At 40.2% G+C, this 23,982-nt stretch overlaps 1 protein-coding gene across 1 annotated transcript in view; it reads right to left on the minus strand.

Annotated features, from left to right (window-relative positions):
- Nucleotides 1-23,982, minus strand: part of VAV3 (vav guanine nucleotide exchange factor 3) — a 349,804-nt gene that overhangs the window by 180,672 nt on the left and 145,150 nt on the right. The window contains exons 4-7 of the mRNA XM_002928305.4: nt 13,075-13,133; nt 10,533-10,598; nt 3,901-4,009; nt 2,073-2,165 (exon numbers count right to left, since the gene is read on the minus strand). Of these exons, the coding sequence (XP_002928351.2) occupies nt 2,073-2,165; nt 3,901-4,009; nt 10,533-10,598; nt 13,075-13,133 (327 nt within the window). The remainder of the gene's footprint in view (nt 1-2,072; nt 2,166-3,900; nt 4,010-10,532; nt 10,599-13,074; nt 13,134-23,982) is intronic.

The following is a 23,982-nucleotide window of genomic DNA, read 5'->3' on the forward strand; positions in this document are numbered from 1 at the left end:
AAAAACTGTTTTCTCCATCTTAAAGATTTAATACTTGAATAGAGATATAAAGACATAACACAGGTTAACACATTTAAAGTATAGAATAAGAGGTTTTGACAATAAATACTTCTGAAAGAAAGAAAAAAAGAACACTACTCGCTGAATTGGGGGAAAAAAAAGAAAAGGCAGTATTTTGGAGATAGAGGACTGATATAAAATATCCCTCAAATGCCTTGTAGAAAATTCTAGATTCCTGAGATCAAGTATCTACTTGTGCAATCTATGGATAATCCCCTTCATTCCTTCAGAATTTTAGTTCTTGGCCTGCCATATTGCTTTCCCTTACCACTCCAACGTCCATTCCTGGCAATCTCAGTATGTGCAGATGATCCTTCCAATAGCCTGGCCTTTCAGTTCCTTGTCTTCCAGTAATCTTGTGTTCCATCTTAGCTCAGCTCCCTACTCTGGTGGTCATATCCCAAGACCTTCTCATTATCAAGAACTACAAGGCTCTACAGCATTAATTTCAAGCAATCAACTCTCTGACCACTACCACCTATGTCTCTCATGTCCTCACTTCCCTTCCTACCCCGTTCACATTCCATAAACCATCATCAGAATCACTTGCCTGCATACACCCTTAACCCTCTACTCTCCTCTTCCACTGTGCTTTTCTGGAAGAAGAAAAACCCTGGTTAAATCTAGCTCGTTATATATGTTGTGCCTGTACCGAAGAAGTTAAACATGAACTAGACTGACAGTCTAATTTTCAATTGAGCCTGTGATACCACATAATCCTACATTTCCCTAGCCCATTTACTCCTACCCCCCTCCTGAACAACTCTTCCACACCTTCAGCTCTTTTCCTAAATGTCCAAAACTTTCTCCTGGTTCTCATTTCCCTGACCTCTAAATGCGGAAGTTGTCAGAGGTGGCCTTGAACCTCTCCTCTATCAACATTCATTCCCTAGGTGAATTCATTCAGTACCATGGCCTTAGATTCCATAGCATCATGATAAATGCCTAACGTATTTCAGTTCAAGTTTTCCCCTTAATGCCAGCGTCATATATCTAACTCCCTCCTCAACACAGCCCCTTGGAAGCTGAGAGGTATTGCAAATTTAGTATGTCCCCACAGACTCGTGGTTCCCAAACCTGTCCTCCCCATCTCAGGGACAATCTGCACCACTCAGGCAGTTATTCATGCTATAAACCTAGCATTCCTGATCTCTCTCTTTCTCAGACATCCTGCACCTAGTTCATCATCTAATCCAGTTGGCTCTACTTGCAAAATGTATTCAGAATCTGACCATTCCCCACCAGCTCTACAAATACTATCATGTTCTGTCAATCCAGTTACTGCACTAGCCTTCTAACTTTTCTCCCAAAAAGTCAGAACGAGCTGTGAAAAACGTACATTATTAGATCGTATCCCTTCTTTTACTCACACACTCCAGCTCTGAGCTAGTGTTCTCTATGCCCCCCACGGACGCGGTGGCTCACCGGCTCTCCGCGCTCACCGCTTCTCTTCACTCATGTTGCTTCAGCCACCTGGGCTACTGCTGTTCCTTGAAACATGCGGAACACGGTCTTATCAGAGGGCCTTCCTCCCAGAAACTGTCATCTCTGGGATGTTGGCACGGCTTGCTCCCTCAATTCCCTCAATTCCCTCAGCTGTCTGCTTCAATGTGATCTTACCACATACCTTCCATTATCACTTTACATAAAATAAAACCAGTCCACACCCATCACTCTCTGTCCTCTTTCCTTGACTGATTTTTCTTCCGAGAATTTATCACCACCTGGCACACTTATTTGCTTAAATTATAAACCCTCCCATGGGAGAGAGAGAGTATCATGAGAACCAGAGTTTTGTTGTGTTTCCTGCTATATCCTTGGCGTCTAACACAGTGCCATTCAGATACGAAGAAGTCAGTAGCTAGTTGTGGAATGTATAAATCTGCTTCGAGATCCTTAAATCCTAAGTTCTACTGAAACTTAAAAATACACACACAGTAGACACAGTGAGTCTTCTATATTAACTATAAAGTGCAGTACTTAGGCATCAAAAATAATACCCGATAACTTACTTTTTCTATTGACTCCAATGTTTCTGTGTATTTTTCTTCTGTCTGCTTAATTTCTGTGAGGCAGCAACTTCGTATGTCATTTTCTGGACATTTCTGCAATTAGAGTTATCAAAAACATTAATCAAACACATGTATTAATCTCTCTGGTAGTATATAGAAAGAACTCAAAATCGCAGATTTTCTTAAGCTTTCCATTCTGATAAAACACGTAACTGAAATATATTTATTGCATTTATGAAGTATCTGTTTTTAAAATTCTGAACCATGTAAGTTTTAAATAATTCAATAATTAAAAATAAACTTCTGAGTATAGACACTCTTTATATTGAAAACATCTCATTATAAATGTTATTGAACCTGGAAACATCGCACATGGTATAATATAGTTTTCTTAATGTACAGCACACAAGTGCTGTAGAAATACTTGGAAAATAACAAAAGGATATCTGGTAAATAAAAATCCTAAAATACTTTGTTAAGAATTAACATTTTGGGGTTTGGCCCTTCTACTAAGTGTTAAGACTGGAGGTGGTATAGCATGAAGATCGAAGGTACGGGGAGCAGATAGAATTGGGCTTGAGTACCCGTTTTTCTGTTATTAGCTTGTTATTATGAACAAGCTACCTATTTTCTCGGTGCTTCAGTTTTCTCATCTACAACACAGAGAGAATTATAGTTCTAATCCCAAGGAACTGTACGTGAGATAACCTGGTAAAGCACGTAGCACCCGGCGGAGCATACAAAAGGACGCTATGCATTGAAATGATCACTGCTATTAACCTGTTCCATATAAACACCCTGGCACTGCCAGCTAAATGAACTGCCCTTGGGAGACACCCTGAAGAATTGCTGGTACCCAAAGCAGGTGATAATGCTAGGAGATACAGATGATACTCTGTCACCTAAAAATACTCAAAATCCAGTCACAGGCAGCCTGTGGGGTTAAAGCACATTCATTACATTTACGAAACACAGACCAGGTAACGTGTTTCCATCCCACGGAAGCGACTGCTCCCTATCTGGGCCACTGGACAAACCTCCAGCCTTTTATTAAAGACTATAAAGAGAGCTCAGGAAACTCGTCAAAGCACTAAAAAAACCCTAAACCACCACCCAGTTGAAGAAGAAAAGGCTTTTGTATTAAAAAAAAAAAAAAAAGACTACATTAATACAAGCCTCTGCAACAGAATTTTTTTTTTCCAAATTATGGGTGAGAAAAAAATTCAAAGTAATTCTTGCTGAATGTTTAAATATTTTAATGGCAGAGAAACCTTTGTGGGTGCAGACTGACTATGATGATATCTGAAACTAAGTTTATAAAACAGCAGAAATTCTAGGAGCCCTTTAGTGAAACAAAAGAAAAAAATACTACTTCTTAACACCCTTAACAAATATGAAGAAATATTCTTTAACATATATTTAATGCTACATCAAATTTAAAGAAGATTTATTTAACTGCTTTGTAAGAGAACATTTCCTTTCAGGGTAATTTCATGAGTCCCTGGAATTCTGTCCTGTCGCCACTCTGCTACTATTTAGCTGCGTGGCTTGTCATTTCTCCCCCAGACTTGCTTTCCTGACAAGGAAAATTAAAGGACGAGACCCAAGATTCCCTACGGTTGTTCTGAACTGCAAAATGTCATGTCCGTGTGTTTCCAAATGCAGTAAGTCATGATTAGATAGTTAAAAGCCAGCAAAGGTAAAAAGAAAGCAAAAAACTCTTCCAGCAGAAGTTACATAAGTAATTATATGACTCAGTCTTGCAAGGAGTCACTGTCCTACTAAAATACTCAAAGTAACTCGAGACATAAGGCAAGCGGGCGCCTACGGGTTCATGTGCTTCCTCCGCTTTCATTAAGTCCTCGTAGACTTCTCCTCCTTCGTCCTCCCCATAAACACAGTCGTAGAGGCCTTCTTCATCCTCCACGCGCGTTTCACTGAAACACAGGGTATGATGCTCAGGTCATTTGCTATTATGCAGTAAATGCAATAGCTACATATAGCCTCGTAGAAAATCCAGAGAAAAAATAGGACGGGATTCACGGAAAGAGTCAAAAAGCTTCACATTACGCTTTTTCCCTCCTAATGAGCACGGCGCCCAACAACAGAATCCACCAAGGAGGGCAGTGACAGCCAACATTCACTGAGTATTTACTGGTTACACGCACATAAATCATCACTCTGCAAACAGGGTCTCATGCAGTTGGCCCAGCCCCAGCATGCACTGTGTTATCAGACAGGCATTATTATGTAATCCAATACAGATAAGGAAGTCGAGAGAACTAAAGGTTATTTATTTGACTTGCCCGTGAAAGCACAGCTAGTCCGTGGCAGGTCCAAATTTAAAACTGAGTCTGTCTTACATTCTAAGTGTTCTAATCACTCTATCCTACTGCCCCCATTTTTCCTGTTTTGAGACCCGAGGTTGATCATCTATATTAATGGGTCTAATATGGGAAAGACAGGGGAGTTGGGGAGGATCTCATAGTTTATAAACGTTTTTTTTAAAGCAAAAGTTTCTGCAGGGTTATTACTGCCGATATCTAACACAGTGGTTTTCCAACCATGCTCCTTCCCACACAGAGGGTCTCCACAGCATCTCTGTTCAGCCAGATTCTGCTATTACCTGTTTTGTCTGTATTCTGTTTGAAGAAATGGTCCCAAGCCCACGAGGCATTTTTAAATACTATTTGAAATCTGCTGGCCTTCTGACAGTTGAAAACCATCCCTATTTTTAAAGCTTCCATGAGCACATACACAGTGACTGACTGATGGACCTTTCCTAAACCCTTCATGTGATATCATAAACCCATTCAGTCAAAGTAGAAATAGCTGGTTCCACCTATCACATGTTCTGTTACCACTCCTTATGTTTTTCCTTTCAGTTCAAGACTTCTATAAATAGATGCTATTACTAATAATCCCAAAGAATTAAGATTAATAAATTCAGACTTGTTAGAAAGAAGCATTCACATTTCTCTGAAAAAGAAGTTCAACTCCTTCAATGCTGCCAGCCCTTATCATCTTTCTTGGGCCTGTGCAGATAGAACATTATAAATTGATATGCACAGAAATAAGAACACTAACTGGAAATGTCACTCTACAACTGGGATCATTTTTCGAAATAGGGTCAATCACCAGTTTGTGTTTGTCATGAAGGATTATTTGGAAGCCTTTGACAGGAATGAACTGTTTCAAACACCCAAAAGAAAGAAAGGTGCCTTAAGGCAGAGTGATCTGATGGTAACAAACATTTCAGAGAACTCTGCTCTGAGGCAAATTGGTTCTACGGTTAGCTGTCCAACCATTCAGCTAGCAGACATTTACTAAGAACCTACTAAGGTCCAGACTCTTTGGTGCTAGGAATGCACAGATCAAGGAGATCCAAAGACTCTCCCATAGTCTAGTGTAGAGCACAGCATGTCAACACGTAATTCTAGAAGTGCAACAGAGCAGAGGAATGTAGAATGCAGGAGTGAGGGAAAGAGTAACTCTGACTAAAGAAGTCAGGGAAGGCTTCACAACAGATACTATATCTGAACTGGATCTTGAATGTATTTATCAATTTATTCAATAGATTTTTGCTAAATAAATACTATTATATTCCAACAGATATGGCTGCAGATGAGGCAGACACAGACAGTTCTGCTGTCAGAGGTGACACATACTCAGTGAAAAAAGGGGAAGAACATTCTAGACAAAGGATATCAACACGTGCAGAGGCAGAAGGTCAGAAGAGCCCAGCAATGTCAAGAGTGGTATCCCATTCAGGTAAGTGAATGTGAGCCCCAGAGGGAAGAGCTAAAACCAACCTGTGAAAGGAGGCGCAGCCTTACACGGCAATTTGGGATGCAAGATGGGGTTTTATATAGGGGCAGAGTAGAGGCAACAAGAAGACAGTAAGCCCAGAAATGAAACCCTATGGGTAAGAGATATTGAGAGCCATAATTAGAGTAAAGGCAGATGAGGAGAGAAACAGACAAACTTCAGAGACTGTGTCAGGTGCAGTCAACCAGACCTGGTGACCAGTCAGAATTAGGGAAGGGAGAAAGAAGTGAAGGATGCCACTCATCTTCCTACTCAGTAAAACTGGGCAGATGGCAAGTCATTAGGTAATTCCAGAATTTCCATACCGAGGGTTCTAGGCAGGCAATCAAACCAGAGAACAGGGGGAAGAAAAACCAGTCTGAACACTTCCTATAACACATCAAAGGGTGGGAAGGTTTGATGAGTCCATGAAGGAGTGGAGATAAGGAATGATGAAGGAACAGGCTCTGAATCAGAAAGGATCCCATTCAACCAGAAGCTAGGCTATGAAATCCATTTCCCTGCTATTTCTAATCCCAGCTCCACTGTCTTTGACCACCACCCCACCCCCCAAAAAAACACCTCATCTTGCTGAAGTGTTGCTTTTGACTATTTCCCATGAGCGTAGAGGCACATGCTGTATGAATACACACAGATTTCTCCTTTACATTGTAGGAGATATGTCACCTAAAGCACAAGCAACAAGATCACAAATAAACACGTGGAACTGCATCAAAGCAGAAAGTTTCTGCACAGCAAAAGAAACCATTAACAAAGTAAAAAAACAACATATGGAATGGGAAAAAAATGTTTACAAACCATCTAATCTCAGAAGGGGTTAGTATCAAAAATACATAAAGAACTAATACAACTCATATAACCACAAAACCCAATTTAAAATGGGCAAAGGACCTGAATAGACATTTGTCCAAAGAAGATATGTGAAGGTTCAACAGGTACATGGAATGATGTTTGACATCACTAGTCATTAAGAAAATGCAACCTAAAACCACATGAGAGAGATCACCCCATGCCTGTTAGAATGGCCATCACCAAAAGACAAGAGATAAATCCTGGTGAGGATGTGAAGAAAAGGGATGCCTCATGCACTGTTGGTGGGACTATATATGAGTGCAGTCACTGTGGAAAACAGTATGGAAGTTCCTCAAAAAATTAATAGAAATACCACCTGATCCAGGAATTGCACTTCTGGGAATATATCCAAAGGAAACAAAAATACTAATTCAAAATGAAATCTGAACCCTCATGTTCAGAGCAACAGTATTTACAATAACCAAGACATGGACACAACCTAAATGCCCACTGATGGATGAATGCATAAACAAGTTGCAATACATACATACATACACACACACACACACACACACACACACACAAATGGAATATGATTCAGCATAAAAAAAATGAAGAAATTCTATAATTGCAATAACATGGATGGACAATGTGGGCATTATGCTGAGTGAAATAAGACCAAGAAAGACAAACACTGTGTGATCTCACTTACATGTGGAATCTAAAAACAAACAAAACAAAACCCAAAAAACAAAAACAAAACAACAACACAACAAAAACTAAAAACAAAAAAAACCCTCACTGTAAAAGAGAACAGACTTGGGGAGATCAGAGATGGAGGAGGCGGGCTGTGATAATTGGAGAAAGGTAGTGAAAAGGCACAAACTTCCATCAATCAGGTAATGAGGACTAGGGATCGTAGGTAGGACATGATGATCACAGCTGATGCTGCTGCATGGTATGCAGGAAAGTTGTTACAACAGTAAATCTTAAGAGTTCTCATCACAAGGAGAATTTTTTTTTAACCTTTTCTTCTAATTGTGTCTATATTGAATGGATAGATGTTGGCTGACCCTATTATGGTAATCGTTTCACAATACGTGTAAGTAAAACCATCATGCCGTACTCCTTAAACTTACACAAGGATGTACGGCAATTATTTCTCAATAAAACTGGAAAAAAGTTTTTAAAAAAGAATCGTGCGCACATGTGCGTATGCATGCAGACGCACGTGTCCGCATGCACACACACTCAAGATTGGGCTAAAGTGCTTGGGTTTTGTTACTCAATCCCATGCTAAGGCAGCTTTTCTTGCTAATAGTTTGATCAAGAATTCCTGACCTGCATAAAATGAATGGAGGGTGGGAGCAGGGAAGGATGACTGTGATTCTTCAAATGGTCAACAAATCAACAATAATGTATATTACTTTTCCTGTGTCCAGGTCATCTATATACGACCACGACTAACACCGTGATCATAAAAGGAGAAAAAGCAGACACTGTGCAGCCTAGCCATCTCACACCGTCTCAGTCCCATTCTGTGTCTCTCCACGTGGGAGTAGAATGATTCCCTCTGCAGTAGGGAGGAGGCCAGTGTTGGTTCTAGGGGCTTCCTGTGGGGTGCTTTCACCCCCAAAAATCAGAAGTAAGGATATGAGCCCATAGAGATCATAACAAAGCTAAGACTGAAAATCAAAAGCAAGCACTTGCAGGAATAACACCATGTTTGGAACTTCCACCACCAGATGGAGAGTTGAAGCAGGCTGTATCTCCCACAGCATGAGCTGGTGTCTCAGAGCAGCTGGCTCAGAAGCCCAGGTTTCTCCAAACTTAGCTAGGGGTGCATCCTGAGAGGATTTATCCTGACATCAAAACAACAAGATGAGGGAAGGCTATGAAAGTTAATACGCGTAAGCGACCACTGGTGGGGCTTAAAAAAAGATTATAATAGCTCTAGAAATATTTTTTTAAATCTTTTATTTATTTGAGAGAGAGAGAAAGAAAGAAAGAGAGAGGAAAGGAATTGGGAGTGGGAGGAGGGACAAAGGGAGAGGGAGAGAGAATCTGAAGCAGATTCTGTGCTGAGCATGGAGCCCAATGCAGGGCTCGATCTCACAACCCTGAGATCGTGACCTGAGCCGAAATCAAGAGTTGGACACTTAAACAACTGAGCCATCCAGGTGCCCCAAGAAATAATATAATCTTCCTAATATCAAAGGATTTGGTTATATTACCAGTGACCTTACAGTCACCTTATGAAGACTGCAGCCAGTTCAGGGAGAGGACCAGCATCAGTCATGCTCAAGATCAGTGAGCTCCTGGAGGTTTTAAGACGACCTAGGAAACTATCCTTCACCCACATTTAAAACATAAGGCTTTGAGGCCCATTCAAGTGCCACGTATTCCGGGACAAGCTGCTGGCCATCCTGTCAGCATTGTCCCCTGCTCTTCTACTGGAAGTCCTCGGGGGGAGGGAGGGCAAATCAGGGTGCTTCCAGGGGTCCACTCAGTGAGGAAGAACCTCAGCTCTGGAGTAAGGACTATCTGGGTTCAAATCCGAAGACTAAAATTTACTAGCTCTATGACTTTCAGCAAGTTTCTTAGCTTTCAGTTTTCTCCTTCACAACCTGGGAGAATAGGAGCAACCCCATCATGTTAAGGTTATGACATGAGATAATGCACGTCACATGGTTAGCACAGAAACAGGCTCTCAATAAGTTCACATGAACTGACGAGATAGCTCAGGCCTGAAGCATAACGCTGGCAAATAGAAGATGAGATGCTTGATGCAATTTTGCTTAATCATTCAGAAAACCAATATTTAGTGAGGACCTACCATATACCAGACACTGTGTAAAGTTCTAGGAAGATAGCCAAGAACAAGTAAAGTCTCTGGCCTCACGAAGTTGACCTTTCAATGAGGAGATGGAGCATAAATGAAGCAAAGATTGCCTAGAGCAGCAGTGAGTGCCCTAAAGCCACAGAGCAAGGTGAGGGGCCGGCAGCAACTCAGGTAGGGTAGTCAGGAAGGCCTGCCTCTCCGTGGAGAGACGTCCAAGCAAAGGCTGGAACGGTGAGGGGTCAGCCATGAGGGCAGAAGGAGCAAGTGCAAAGGTCCTACAGCAAGAACAAGCTTGAGTGCTGGTGGTTTAGGATGGATGAATGGAAAAATTTTCACAGAACCTGCATCCCTTTTGGAGCATAATCTATTTCTTATTATAATTCTTTGCAAACATGCCTGATCTTTGTCATCAGTTCCTTGAGGGGTGGGGATCATTTTTATATTTATTTGTAATCTGCACAAGTCATTCAATCAGCAGAAGATAATCAGGTGCAAAGGTCTTTTGCCTCTCCTGACTATTAAATAATAAAGCCCAGAAGGAATCTCTGTGCAGAACAAATACCACCTAATGAAACTCCCTGAAGAACTCCAGCCCACACTCATCTCGCCTTGCCTTGAACTTACAGACCATGCGCTATCCGCCCTACAATTCCAGGACCGATCTTGTTTCTGTCACTGTTCCTAAACTGCCTAATTCTAGTTTCACCCACCACCTCTAATATGCTTTTGAGAAACTTCCAGATTTTACTTCACTGCAATCTGTCTCCTCACTCATCGGAGGGACTGGCATGGCGTGGGGCACGCAAAAGAAACTAAAAACCAGGTGAGGCACATTTTGTGAAGCTTTCCATCCCCGGTTTGAGGTTCATTCTTACACGTCTTAATCATTAATTAAGTCACTTTTCCGCTCAGAAAGCTATTTTAACATCCATGTTTAAAACCCACAAAGGATGCAAACATTGGCAGGGGTTTAATTTTGTTGAAGATGCCCAACATACTCTATTAAGTCAGGAAGGCCTTTGTAGATGTCTTCATCACTAACGCTCTCTTCTGTTGGGAACGGCCTAGAAGAGAGGGAGAAAAAAAAAAAAAAGATGAATAAGCCCCCACTAGGCTGGACATTTAGCTCTCACTAAATGCCCGAGCTCAGCCGCTGCCGCAGTGGTCAGATCAGTGATCATGGTGAACACAACATTCTGGGCTTCTCCTAAAGTGCCCGTCCTGTGGCGGTGCATGGGGCCCCCCAGGGATGCCGTGGCACCTGCTACCCCAGATTAGCTGTAGCAATTACCAGTGGTCGCCACTGTCACCTGAGCAGCTGTGGACACGCTAATGTGCTCAGCTGATCTGCCACATGCCGCTTACCTCAGGCTCTGCCGCTCCCCAGCTCAGAGAACCAGCAGTCACCCCAGTGCCCCTGCCTTCGGCACTGTCTCTCTCCAAGTGTGGAATCTGATCTGACTGACAAATAGTTTGGTAACAATCATCCTTGCATGACTCAGCCCACTAAATATAGATAAAAATTATTAGAAGACCAAGATGTCCATGCCCTTTTTATGTGATTATTGATTCTGGCAGACTATTCTACTCAGACTTCAAGATATTTAAGTTGTGTTTTTTATTTTCACTTATTGGACAAATGAGTGAACCCCAGACCTTAAGGAGAGTAGGATGTGTTCTTTGTTCCCCATTAAAAGAAAAGCACTTTCATTTATCCCCTATTTCTAGCCACTGGCTTTTTTTGCTTAATGCACTATGTACTTTTTTTATAACCCCAACATAATGCCCTAAAAGCATATCTAACACAATCATAATTATACTATTGTGCCAGAAGTTTTACTTTCTTTATATGCAGGCAGCATGTCATGTTTCATAAAAACAAAAGGACCCATCAAAATAATAAATGAGCTCTAAATAATTGCTAAATAATTATATTCAATACATTGAAAAGCAGATTTTCATATTAGTTTATGAATTAATTGAATACTTAAGACATTTAAGGAACTTACATTTTTCAAACAAATTAAAACGTGTGAAAAATGCCTAAGTTTCAAATCTTTTTTTTTCTTAAATAAATTCAGGTACATTTGATTATGCTTTTATACCAATGCAAGTCCATTATAGAAAAATTTGAAAATATAGATAAGAATAATTAAAAAGGAGGGGCGCCTGGGTGGCACAGCAGTTAAGCGTCTGCCTTCGGCTCAGGGCGTGATCCCGGCATTATGGGATCAAGCCCCACATCAGGCTCTTCCGCTATGAGCCTGCTTCTTCCTCTCCCACTCTCCCTGCTTGTGTTCCCTCTCTCGCTGGCTGTTTCTCTCTCTCTGTCGAATAAATAAATAAAATCTTTAAAAAAAAAAAAGAATAATTAAAAAGGAAAAGAAAACCTTCTAATGTATATCCTTTCAGAATCAAAAATACATAAATACATAAAAATAGAATCAGGCTATTACAAAATCTGTTTACATATAACGACATAAAATATATATTAATATGGAAAGACAAATCACACAGAGCAAATTTTAAGGTGCTAAACATGTAATCCAGCTAGAGATTACTTCTGTAGAAAGCTGCCAAAGTCATAACCCATTTCTGAGAACCGGTCTGCAGGATATCCTCCCTGAGGTCACTGTGCTTTGTATCCAGGGAATGGGCTGCCTGGTCACTGCCGATCAGTCCTGTAAGATGTGCTTATATCCTCTCCCTTAAAATCTGAATGTAAGCTGGACAGGGAAAAGTGGAATCAACAGTGGGAGAGACATGCCATCACAGAACCCCATAATGGCTGGAGACTCAAGTATGGAGCTCTGAGGAAACAAGATAAAAAATGAAATCCACTCAATTTCCATGAAGCCTAGCTGCTTGGCTACCGAAACTGTTTCTCTGTATTTCTAATGTTACTCATAATACAAACTTCTGACTGATATAACTTGAGTATGTAGTATTTTAAACAGGAAAAGCCCAATATGACATACATGTCTACATTTATTTCCATGCTTACTGACTGCATAATACTCCACGGCTTGGGGATGTCATGATTAATTTAACCTATTTACTTCCGAGTTTTCCATTTAGTACCAATCCTTCAACTCACATCCTTGTATATATATCATTTTATACTTGTCTGATTACTTTTTAAATTCCTAAAGTTATGAGTTATTGTTATGGACTATAGGAAATAAATGTACTACAACAGCTTGTCAAGTATTTATTTACTTAAGCATTTGTGTTTGTTTTGATGAATTATATGTAATGAAATGAAATGTTGGAGGAAGAAAACAAAGTACTCTTATTGGTAACAGTCAGCAGTGAATTGAGAATGATGTTTAGCCAACGTGTATTATTCAACTTTACAAATAAGTTTTTACTTGCTCAATTAATTTCAAACGTTTATCAGGTACGTATATATCAGGCACTGTACATGCATGAATGAGACGTGGTCCCTGCATGCAAAGTACTTTACAAACAGTAACCGTTTTATAAATAACCATTACACTGAAGGAATGGAATACATGAACCACAGAGAAACGAGATTACCTGATTCCTGTAGCCAACGCTATAGGTGTGCGAGAAAGTCGTGATAGTGTTTCTATAACCTGAGAAAAAAGGAAAAGTGTTAATTGGATGTGTATTTCAGAAAAGATAATTTTTTTAAATAGTCTTACGATCTAACGTTAACGATGGCAGCAGAAACCTGAATTTGCAGACGCCAACCAAGTGTATTATGGGAAGAGCTGTTTCTGAGAATTATAAACACCTAGGTTATAATCTTGTCCATTCTTTAACTTTTCAACTCTAAGCAGATTACCAAGCATTTGGTTTGCAGTTTTGTTTTTTTGTTTTTGTTTTATCATTAAAGCAAGGAGTTAGGGTAATACTAAAGGTCTTGTACCTCCATTCTACAGAATCGGAAAGGTCTTGTAAAAGTGCGCTGTCCAAAACAGTAGCCACTGGCCACACAGGGCTATTTAAATTTAAAAAACAAAAACTTAAGTTTCTTAGTTGTATTAGCCACATTTCAAGTGCACTACCCAGACGTCAAACACTTCAATCCTCGCAGACAGTCCTATTGGGCAGCACTGCTGTGTAGCTAAGTGGTTTAGAATGCGGGCTCGGGAGCAGACCACAGTTCAAATCCCAGCTTTGCCTCTCTTTAGCCACGCAACCTCGAGCAAACTACTTAAGTTCCCTGGCTTCGGTTTTCTCATCTGGATACTGCCTGTAATCATAGTTAGCTTATTCATAATCATTCATTATACGAATTAAAAAGATAATACAGGAAAAGTATTTCAATGATAGCTATTCTTTATAATGGCCAACTTTAAGAAAATTACCTTACTGTAATTCTGAGTATTTGCAGAAAAAGAGTTTCCTAAACCCCTGATTATCTGTATGCATCCTGAAGATTTCTTATGAAGACTTCGGTACCTGCACCCTGCTATAGTTTCAGCTTTAGAGCCTAGCGATTTTACCCTTCCTTACCACTTTTACAGTGAAGAGCATCTCTCAAAGACTGAGTGAGAGGGGCGCCTGGGTGGCACAGTGGTTAATTAAGCGTCTGCCTTCGGCTCAGGGCGTGATCCCAGCGTTCTGGGATCGAGCCCCACATCAGGCTCCTCCGCTATGAGCCTGCTTCTTCCTCTCCCACTCCCCCTGCTTGTGTTCCCTCTCTCACTGGCTGTCTCTGTCAAATAAATAAATAAAATCTTTAAAAAAAAAACAAAAAAAAACAAAGACTGAGTGAGGAACCAAAGAGCTAAAATGTACTTTTCTCATGAAGCCTGTTTCTACAGTAATGGGTATGATTTGTCCTAAGTCTCGAACTGAACAAAACTTAAAGAGGTTCTTCTATAAGGACTATTCTGAATGAGGAAAAAAAAAAAAAAGAAGAAGAAGAAAGGCAAAGCTCTCTCTCTGAGCTGAGGTAATCTAATTTCTCAGCTCAAATGTGGAAACCTAACGGCGAGTTCTCCTGTACTCACCGCACACACACGTATCTCATCCACTTCAGGACGTGGTACACTGCTGAGGGTGTGGACACACCTCCCTGGAGCAAGACTACCCAGCTGAGCCTTGGCTCATCAGATCCCAGCTAAGCTCCCCTTTACTAGCCTCTATCGAATGTGGATAACAAAACTAACTAGCCTCGTGGAGTTACTGAAAAAATTAAATGAGATAATGCCCATCAAATGCTTCACTCAACAAATGTAAACTTTTATTATGTAAAATTATCATTATATAAAATAAATAAAATAAAATTTAATTGAAAGACTATGCAATTTCTTCCTGGTTTAACCTTGTTGAACATTTGATAGGAAAGACACAACCACCTACATGAAACTAGGTATCAATTAATTCCCCATCATAAAGATAAAAGTATCTTCAGTGAGTCTGTAAACTTAGAAAATCATGAATAAATAAGTTTATCAAAATAATCTGATTCAAAATAAAAATAACCATTTGCTAAAATTCCAGAATTATGCATTACTGAGAGAAACGTCTAGCTTTCGGGAGATTCTGGAATAATCTGTGTAGTATTTAGATTCGTGAATTAACGAGTAATTATTTACATTATGTTACTTAAATTACTCGTTACGTAATTTATTGTTACATTTCAGCGTCAGCCTTATCCTGATGTGCACTGTTTTAAAGCTGTGGGGTGAAATCTCTTCTGATTCTATATTACACGATGGTCCCAGCACTGCCATTGCTAAGAAGAAAAATAGCAATAACATGTATTATTTTAATACATAACATTATTATGTATTTTAGTACTATGATATATTTTACTACTGCTATTTTATGTTTTAATAGAAGTGCATTTTATTCCTGGGGATATTACCTATAATTACTATGATGTGTCTAAAGATAAGAATGTATTTTGCTGTTCCCCTTTCCACCAACAATCAGAACTATTCACAACCCATTCCCCACCCAAAAAACACTGCAGTTTGATTTTTTGTACAATTGTCCACCAGAGGGAGCCAGAAGATAGTATATCACTTTAGTCCTCCATTAACTGTGTCTATAAAGTACAAACATTTCTGAAAAATCAACAAGATGAAACCAACTCCTATTATTTATTTAAAACTATTACTTACTACCTTTCAGTAGTAGAAAAATAATGAAGGTACAAATTCAGTGGATGAGAAGGACAGAAGAATAATACATAGCATATCTTAAAGTGAATCTCTTAGGACCATCTCTCAGTTTTGTGTCTATGTGATTGTACATCAAGTCCATCCATTAACTCTAAGTTTAGCCAAAGCAAATAAGACTGTTTAGTCAATGTAGTGTTTCTGGAACAGTGTGTATTCTATAAAGGTGGAGCATATCCGGATTTGGAATAGACAAGTACACAAATTAATGCCAGATTCTCCAGACATGAGAAACATGTATTCAAGAATATTTACAAGAGAAAATATCCCCAAGGACAGTAAAAAGACTATTTCCCTGAAATGTATTAATTTCTAAATTGTTACCTCAGCATAATATGAAATTATAGACATGAACTCTCACAAAGGGGTAACTAGTCAGAACATCTGCAAGTTAATAGGGCAACAACCAACTACTAAATCCATACCACGGATATTTTTCCTTACCTACATCTACCCCCCCCCCCTTGTTCAATAAGAACAGTGGCATATTGTAAAGAAATGAAAATATTTCCAGATAATATAAACGACAGTTACCACCGTGGAAGGAATGTGGAAGAGTTAGTAAGTAGGGCTCCTGTATGCCTGCTTTTTAGAAGGGGGATTAGATCCCAGAACCTAGGAGGGATCATTGACAAAATTTAAAAAGGAAGACATCCAGGTCAAAACTATTTTTAGAAGATCACTCAGCACCGTGAAGGACAGATGGGGGTAGGAGGGCATGGGGTATAGACTAGGGGCCGGGAGACTGACTAGGGGGTTTTCTCAATCATCCGAGTGAGAAATGAGAAGGCTAAGCCAGCTGCAGTCGAGATAGAGGAGAAGTGTTTAGACATAGTGGCTGACAGACTGGGATGGTAAAGTGGAGAACCACCCAGGACAACCCGGGCAAACTTTTAAGTAAAGCATGAAGGTAGCCGGCCCCAAGGCTGTCTGCTGGGGTGCTCCTCAGCAGGCCTCTCTCATTCGGCGTCCCTCTCCACGGCTGACCACAGACGTCCTGAACTGGGACCGGCCATTCCCTCCACCAGAGCGTTCCTGGACATCTCCCACTCCAGTCTGGGTCCTTTGTGTTCCCATAGGACAGAACTCTGCCCTAGTACCTATCACCTTATTTAAAATTTTGCTGTTTAAAGCGTCTGAAAAGGACTCATGTTTATTTTGTCAAATTGAAATAACATAGTAATACACAGAAGCTGTCCCCTCCATACACACCTTCTGCCTAAAGGACACCATTGCTAAAAATCTGGTGTGGCTCTTGCATAAATGTGTTCCCTTTTCTTCATGATTATTATTTTAGGTACTATGTTCCTATGATACAGATTTTTCCACAACATGAGTTTGTCATCTAACAATATATCCCAGACAGTTGTCAACACATTCAGATTTACTTCATTCACCTTAATGCTGTACAACATTCCAGTGTATGTATATAACAATGATTTAACATTCTCCAGCCAATCAGCTTTTTCAAAATTTTGCTACTAGAACAATGTGAAATTACCATCCTTGCCAATTTTCTTCTCAACTGAGTTTACGTATTTCTATAGGAAAGATTCTCATATGGGATGAAGAGGTCAAAAGTATGACCATTGCTCTTTGAAAACTTTTTACATATTTATATTCTCCTGAAGAGTGTATTAAGAACATAACAAGGCATTCTAATGACCTGTTTATTCTCTGTCTTTCCCATCCAACAATAAAAAACACCTTAAGGGCTGGGAACTCCAACTGCTTCTTTACTGTTCTTTCTTACCACCTAACTCACAGTCAAAGTCATAACAACCACTTAACACAAAAAATATTTGTTGCTCAAACAAATGAATGACTAATACTTACCTTGCAAAATTGTTGTGAGGATTGAGGATAATATGTGTAAAGATATGTAAAGGGCTTAGCCTGGCATAAGCAGGGAATGAATGAATAATTGAAGAAGGAGCCCATTATAAAAATTAAATATTAAATATGAGAAAGAATTACCTATCTCCTCAAATCTAGGAACAGTATACATAATGACAACCTCCCCTCCAAATTTTTCCCCCTAATTGCACTTATAATTTAATTTGAGCTCTTTATTTTATTTTTACCATCCTCATTAGTTACTTAAAAGGCCATAAAATAAAAGTTTCCAAAAAGAGAACTGTACACTAATAAAGCTACCCATTTTAACCATTCTCTTCATAAGACCTTCTAGAAAATTCTTACTTTCTACTTATCCAGCACATTCATGTTGTTGATAACGTAATTTGTGATTAAAGCAAGTCATCCATGCAGAAGCAGTGTGTTACAGCTACTTCTAAGTTTCTGAGTTAAGGAAGGTATGGCCATAGACAATAACAGCAGAAAACCATAGGGATCAGCATACAGGTCTGCCAAAAAGTGCTAATTAATTGTGGATTTATCTCCTTGAGTTCTTTATCCTGAAGTTTTACCTCTTAGTCCTCTCCCTGATCCACTGGAAAGGCTATTAATAAGATTCATTAGCAGGGAGCTGAATTCAATAGGAGTTCCTTGAGAAGTGACACTTAAAGTAAGGTGGGCTCTGCAAGGCAATCCGGGGGCTGTAGGCTTGAACCCTAAAGTGCAAGACAAACTCAGTAGTTCAAGAAACCATTGCAGCACACAGCATGAAGTTACCATCCAGCAGCTGAAGCTAGAGGCAGGGATCATGGTTCTTGCAGGCTCAGAGCAAGTGCCCCATGTGGTCATGGAGGAAAAATCCAGGCCCCAGGGGCTATAACTTGGATGTGGCCTTGGAGTGATGGACTGAATAATTCTGACAGAAGCACAGGCTTCTAGGCTTCATCAGGTGCAACCCAGAGGCAGCCCAGAGACCTGGTATTAACCCAGGCACCCCAGACACCAGACTCTCAGATGAGGAAGGCTAATTCTAAACTCAACCAGATGGTGACTATCAGACTAACCATATATTTTACCTGGAAGTCTCCTAGGAAATCAACAGACCTCATTATCTTAATTTTCTTTGCAATTCTAATTTCACACAGTAAATTATCCTACTAAGATACACTGCAGTTTAGGGTCATTTCTAGCAGCACGTTTGAGAGCTTTCCTAAAACACCTGGTTGTTGCTTTGAATACTGTAGGATACTGCTGGAAAATGTCCCTAGCATATCCGCTATGGGCAAAGCAAGGGAGTACAGCCAGATAAGACTCACTAAACAATATTTCTGTATCAAGAAGATTATAAGCCATGAGAAATTTACTTGCATTGTTCAAAAGAGTAGAGTATAAAGCTTAAAAGGGTCTGAATTATGTATAGTTTGTGCAGGCCTTGATGATGATCATAAAACCAAGAATTATTCTATACTTACTGTTTCAAACCTTCAAAAGTAAAGCCCTACAGAAAAAAAAAAAAAAAGAACCTCCCTTTAGGAAAATCATATGCTGGACTGGTTAGGAGCACACGCTTAAGACTCAGATTTTCTAGGTTCAAATCTCAGCTCCACCTCTCACTAGTGTTACAAAGAACAACCGCAGCCCAGGAGAGAGAGCCAAGCCAGCCGTCCTCCTCCACTTGAAGGATAGACATGGAAGGCTCAAAAGCCTTTTAGAAAAGGTGACCCTGGAATACATCTTGAGGGGCAACTGGGAATTTCCCAGACTCTTTGTCTACAGGTTAATAGAGGTCTGATGGATGAGAATTACCACCCTCTGACCCACCCCTTCCATCATCGCCTAGTCCAGTAAGAACACCTTCCTATTCTGAGCAGATTCACTTGCACCTTACTGTCTGAGCAGCTTTTTGTAGTTGCCATTTCCTGAATAATGTTTTTCTTACAATGGGTATTTTGCAGGTTCCAGGAGATGATGTCATTAAGCAAATTTTTTCTAGACCAAACGGACCTACACTTGTCTCATGATCCATTTCCACACCACCATCTTGCTGTCTCTGTGCTCTGCCTCTCAGACCCCAAACAGAGCACCTTTCCTTCAAACCTGCTTCTCCTCCCTTTGCCCAGTGAGCCCACAGTCTCACTCCTCTCCCTTATATGGCTAGACACTGGGAAAACTTTCTAGACTTGGACTTCTCCTTCACACCACAGATCTAAATCCTATCACCTCCTCCTTTTACATCTCTCTTGGATCAAACTCCTTCTTTCTTCCATGTCTCTGGCTTAGCCCAAGCTTTCTCTATTTTTTACCTCAATTCTGGAACAGCCTTCCAATCTGTCTCCAAGCCTCCAGGTTCACACCCCTCAAACTCATCTTCTACTTGGCTATCAGAGAGGCTGTGTGACAATTCACAACTGTCAAGTCCATCACACCACCACCACCGCTGTGTCCACCTTAAAATTCTTAAATGTTACCCCTCATGAAGAGATGAAGTTATCATCACACTCAGGAGTCTTCAGTAGATCTGATCCACTCCCTTTACCCTTCCAGCCTCCCCCTACTTTCCCTACACCTCCCATGTCCAGCACTGCCCAACCTCTTGGCCTGCTGTGCTCCAGAAAGATTCCAGAACCATTCATATAAACCCTACCAGAGCACAGAATTCATGTTACTACAATCCACAGATGGTGTCAAAATAAAAATATTTATACTAAAGAGCAGGCAGAAAAAAGGCAAACTGACACCAGCATTGTTCATTTTCTCACACCAAGTAAAAGGGGTTATAAGTAACTTTTTGTAGACACTGTTTGAACCATCTCATGGGTCCAAATACCAGAGATGAAACCTGGGGTTCATCAGTGCAGTTAGCTGTGCAGAAGCACAATATTTAGTTAGAAATCAGAATGCACATAGCTATTCACCGCTTCTCCGAAGTTTACAATGGTGTGTTAGGGTATGTTGAACTTAATAGGCAATTTAGTAAAGAATTGTTTATAAGTAACTGTAAAAGAAATGCTTTAGTTCTGAAAATATGACCATATTTGCAAATGATTCCCTGCCTTCATGCAGAGCAGAGACATAATCTACAAAGACTATGGGACCATTTTAACATTCACTACCAAGCATGGGACTTTCACCGTGGGCCCTGCAGGCAGACACTGATTACTCCCCGTCCCATCACAGTCAGGACTTTGGCAGAACAGCAGTGTCTTGCCAGCTCACTGGGAGCCCTCGGTGCATTCACAGAACTCACTCTAAACAGACACATCCTATGTGTTAGCATCAGGCCAGAGGAGAAGCTATTTATGTGATCTAAAATATGCAAGGAGTTCTATGGGACTTAAGAGACTTGAAAAATAGAATGAATTTCCAAAGCTGCCCACAAATCATACAGCTGGGTCAAAGTCAACACATTTTCCACATTCAGCATGCTTTCCAAGTCCTGCAACTCTCCTGCAAACATCTCCACTGCCCAAATGCTGCCCACATGACTATTACCACTTGAAAGGATGAAATCACAGAGTCCAGGGACAAAAAGGAAATGCCAGAATGACAGGATCTGACAGTGGAGAAGAACACATCCCTTGTGCCAACCTGGAAATGCCCCACCAGGAGCTGATTTGCCTCCTGGCAGTCTCCAGCAAAGGACAACTCCTGAATGAGAAAATATTTGTGTACAGATGAAGTTACCATGATAACTCATGTTTAAATAACTTAGTAAATTATGGCCTTTAAACCCTTGCCATGATGGCATCCTTCATGACCCACTGTGCTACAACGAAATCTCTATGGCACATTATGTAATAAAATTCCTTAGGGAGAATCAGGTCAGATCTACTTTAATATTGGTTTCTGTGCAATGGCAGGTCTAAAAATATTTCAGTTTTGATACTGTTTTCTTTTTATTATCTTCCTTCCCATACACCCCCCCCAAATAAATAACCTGTCAAAATATAACATATTTAAGAGGTTTTAAAATCTAGATGATCTTCTAAGGTCCTTTTCCCCAGAGAATACTCAACAGCAACCTGAATTAAGAGAACAAAACGTTAGAGTGGCAGCCAAGACTCAAACATGTATATTCAGTTATAAAAATACGCCTAAGTGGGCACCTGGGTGGCTCAGTTGGTTAAGTGTCTGCCTTCAGCTCAAGTCATGATCCTGGGGTACTGGGATAGAGCCCCACATCGGGCTTCTCCCTCTCCCCACTCTTACCTATGTTCTCACTCCCTATCTCAATAAATAAAATCTTTTTTTTAAAAAAAAAAGTGCCTAGGTTATGAGTCTTTCACTGCTATAGAGAGAGAGGGAACCTGGGCTGGCAGACAGCCCTGAATGCAGTCAAACACTCAGAACCTCAGGATTCGTCCAAAGGGACATCTTGAACTGGATGTTTCAAAACAGTTATTCTGATAAGGCTGGGTCAGAACAGCTATGCTTATTAGGAGGTAATGAACCAAAACACCCTCCTGGCTACATCTTCACCTATACTGATCTTCCCCTCATCCCTAACTGCCATGCCATTAGATCCCAGTGCTAAGTTGTAGATGAGGTGAAAGGTGTGGATGAGGTGAAAGTTCAAGAATGGGATCACTGATTATTTGAATTTAAGAAAAAAAAAAAAAGCAAAACAGAAAAACTTAACGTTGTTTTTCTGAGGCCACATTAAAGTCTTTGGCATTAAATGGTACAAAGTGGCTCTTCCAAAACGGCCTTGTCAAGAGTGCTGCCTCAGAAAGTCCTGTACCCAGCATGGGACTGACCAGAGCCTATGATTCTGTTCCAGCTGTGACTCGCCATGAGACCGAGACAGACTGGGCCCCTGGCTCTCATCTTCAAAATGATGGACTGGCTGGATCTTCAGCCTCCACTCTACCCAGCTAAGCTGCCACATTCCCAACTCCTAACACTGAGCCAACAGTGGTAAAATCTGGCCTATTTTTTTTAGGGACCAGTTCTCTCAGAAACAAGACTTTACACCAGTGTGCTGGACTGGCCATACGTGCTCTATTAGTCGATGCAAAGGATTCCATGGAAAGTCTCTATTATTTTTCTACTAAAACAAACATTCGATTCTCTCGATATATGATGGGTACAACTGTTTGATCTTTGACCCCTTTACAAAGGATATATATCTGTGTGGGGCCGAAATAAGCGTCAAAGACTTGTAAGAGCACGTATAATGTTTATAAGGTGTATGTAAAGAGAAATGCTTCACAAATTCCTCAGAATCGTGGCAGGGTCAATTTTTGCAATAATCTGAGAAGTGCAACTCAAAAAATGAACATGCATTGTTGTTTGAAAAAAAACAAACAAACAAATAAACAAAAAACCCGCTTAAGTATATTTATACAAATTTACTGTATGAGAGCCTTTTTCATACCATAAGTGCACACTGATTAAAATTTTTTTGCCACCACTATATTTGACTCATTTTTTTTTACCTTCTCCTCAAAATTTTAAATAGTTTAATTCAATCAAGTCTATCTGTTTTTTGGTTCTAATGAGTAAAATAACTTTAAAAGTAAAAAAAAAAAAAAATAGGAGTACCTGGGTGGGGCAATGGGTTAAGCAACCAACTCTTGATTTAGGCTCAGGTCATGATCCCAGAGTCATGAGATCAAGCCCTGCATCAGGCTCCATGCTCAGTGTGGAGTCTGCTTGAGATTTTCTCTCCCTCTGGCCCTCCACTCACGCTCTCTCTAAATAAATAAATCTTTTAAAAAAAAAAAGTAAAAAGAAATATATAAAGTATGACTTCAAGGTGGGATAATAAAAGTCCTAAGATTTATGGAAATGTGCAAAGTACTATTTTTAAATTAGCGACCATTTTTCAGAGCTACCATGTGACAGGAACTCTATAAGAACCTGTGCGGTAGGAATTAGGCCGATTTTCCAATGGAGGAAACAGTGTTGGAAGAAGTACATGAGCAGTCTGACAGTTGGGGGGCTCACATTCACCCTCTTCAGCTTTCTTAGAACATGACTTTGCCTTTCAGTAATACTCAATCTTGGAAAGTTACTATTTTGTTAGTTTTCATATCATCCTCCACATAGTAAGTATTTTACTGAGCATTTGCATATGCCGTAAGTTCTCCTCGGTGTCAGGGATAAGAAGAACCGTAAGATGCTCAAGGAGTTCCTGATACCACGGAAAAGAGAAAGACGTTTCAATAAACCCCTGCAATCAAATGTGAGGTGCTATGAACAAGGTATTCCTAGGGCTCCGAAAAGTAAAACCAACTAGAACTCTGGGTCAGGGGAGGTTTTCTAGCAAATTATACTAGAATAAAGTTTGAAAGGATGATTAGAGATGCATTATGTGAACAACTGTAGTAAATGAATGAGGATAAATGACATTGCACCTCAATAACACTACTGCTTCTGAGTTAGGGGTAAAAGTTGGTGGAGAATGAGAGGGGAGAAATACCAAGTT

This window comes from Ailuropoda melanoleuca, chromosome 2 (assembly GCF_002007445.2).
Source record: "Ailuropoda melanoleuca isolate Jingjing chromosome 2, ASM200744v2, whole genome shotgun sequence".
NCBI lineage: Eukaryota > Metazoa > Chordata > Mammalia > Carnivora > Ursidae > Ailuropoda > Ailuropoda melanoleuca.